Source organism: Carlito syrichta, unplaced genomic scaffold, assembly GCF_000164805.1.
Source record: "Carlito syrichta isolate Samal-C Ts95f unplaced genomic scaffold, Tarsius_syrichta-2.0.1 Scaffold302319, whole genome shotgun sequence".
Taxonomy (NCBI): domain Eukaryota; kingdom Metazoa; phylum Chordata; class Mammalia; order Primates; family Tarsiidae; genus Carlito; species Carlito syrichta.
The window spans coordinates 320,268-322,139 of record NW_007246415.1 but is presented as its reverse complement, the minus strand read 5'-3'; the positions used below and the strand labels follow the sequence as shown (position 1 = coordinate 322,139).

The following is a 1,872-nucleotide window of genomic DNA, read 5'->3' as shown; positions in this document are numbered from 1 at the left end:
CCAGGAGACGTGTGGAAGTTTTTGGAGGCCTCTTTAGCTGCCACAACGTGGGGAGATGAGGTTGTTCCCGGCGTCTAGTGGACAGAGGCCAGGACAGCTAGCTCCCAACAAAGAATGATCTGGTCCAAAATGCCAGTGGTGCCAAGGCTGAGAACCCTGGCGTGACCTAACCCCGGCCTTGGCCGTTCTGCTCAGGGAGGAGGGTCCACATTGGACTTACTGTCCGTAAGACCCAAAAGCCTTGTTCTTTTCTGCCCTGAAGTAGCCCATTTCAGCTCTGTGACCCAGGCCGGAGGGCAGTGGCACAGTCATGGCTCACCACAGCCTCGAACTTTTGGGCTTCAGCCTCCCGAGTGGCTGACAGGTGAGCACCACAGCACTCGGCTGCTCTTTAAATTTTTTGTAGAGACGAGGTCTCAGACTCCTGGCCTCAGTCCTCCCATCTCAGCCTCCCCAAGCATTTGGGTTACAGGAATAAGCGACCATGTCCGGCCAACAAGTCTTATTCCAAGAAACGGGAGCTACTTGGCGAAGCGCTCTGGCCCACTGTTGTGAGTACATTTTGGAATTTTCGGTGAAAATCACTGGTCAGTATGGATGATTCAACCCAGAAAGCTGTGGTTCACCTGTGACACATGGGGCCATGTAAAGTGAGATTCCCTGCATTTACTAACTCAGAAAACCCCCAGTGGGACCTGGAGGTGGCACAGTCCGGGTGGTGTGGTAAGTGGCATGTGGGAACCAGCTGTGCTGGTTTTCAAGAACCAAAGGCTAAAAATACAGGTGTTTCCGAGCTGGGTGCTAAACTCAGACATCGTTCAAAATTAAATGCATAAACTACAATAAAAGACATTAACAGCGAGTATACTAAGACCCAAACCTCGCCACCCTTAAGGGCTGTGCTGTGTTTTACGCCCGTCTGCGGCTCCTGAGGCCGTGTGCTGTCTGCCGGGGGAATGCTGGCAACGGGACACCTGTACCTCTCCCCAGCTCTGTTCAGGGGCATCACACCCAGCCTCCAGGTGGCCCAAGAGAGTATTCACACCGGGGGACTCAGCGAAAGCTGCAAGGCAGGCCCAGCCTCCAGAGGCACCTGTTAACGCCTCGCTATTCAAGACCTTCCAGTTGACTCTTGGCAGTCCTGATGCCTCGACCTCAGCCCCCTGCCTGGGCCGGGGCCCCTCCATGGCTCCTGGCTTTGCTGGAAGAGTCATCAGTCTGGAGGCATCCCACCCAGGAGACTGCCCTTCACACCAGCTTGCAGTTCCACCCGGCCCCACGGGGGACGCCATCCTTAAGGCTGGAGCGGTGCGGGTCACTCACCTGGCTCTTCACCAGCTTGGGCAGGGCTGGCGCCAGGAGGCTCATGACCTTGTCGGCTAAGGAGTTGACCAGGAAGGAGACACTTCAGAGAAGAGGGCGGGAGAGAGATTGGACAGGGTCAGAGCTGACCGCCGCTGCCCGTGTTGCAGAGAGGAGCCTGAGTCAGAGGAGACTGGACCTGGCCAAGGCCCCATGGCCTGTTAGAGGTAGGGCTGGGGTGCAGGGCTCGGGGCACAGGCCTGGGTTTCGCTGGACACTGGGGTGATGAGCGCCAGCAGCTCTCCCCCCCTTCTGCGTTTCCCGAGAGCTTTCTGGCTCTGCCTGTCTGACGGGGTCATCGCCTGCACTTCACGGATGAGAAAGGGGAGATGCGGGAGGCACCTGCCCAGCGTCCCCCAGGTGGTGACAAGAGGGGCGGTCTCCTGTCACCAGGCCTGAGTTTTTGGGTTTATTTATTTATTTGAGTCGGAGTCTCACTCTGTCACTCAGGCTGGAGTGCAGTGGCCGCTCCCGGCCACTGCAGCCTCGACCTGCTGGGCTCCGGCAATC

General features: G+C 57.5%; 1 protein-coding gene across 1 annotated transcript in view; it reads right to left on the bottom strand.

Annotated features, from left to right (window-relative positions):
• Positions 1 to 1,872, bottom strand: part of BPIFB1 (BPI fold containing family B member 1) — an 18,730-nt gene that overhangs the window by 11,180 nt on the left and 5,678 nt on the right. The window contains exon 5 of the mRNA XM_008056322.2: positions 1,324 to 1,405. Coding sequence (XP_008054513.1) covers positions 1,324 to 1,405 — 82 coding nt within the window. The remainder of the gene's footprint in view (positions 1 to 1,323; positions 1,406 to 1,872) is intronic.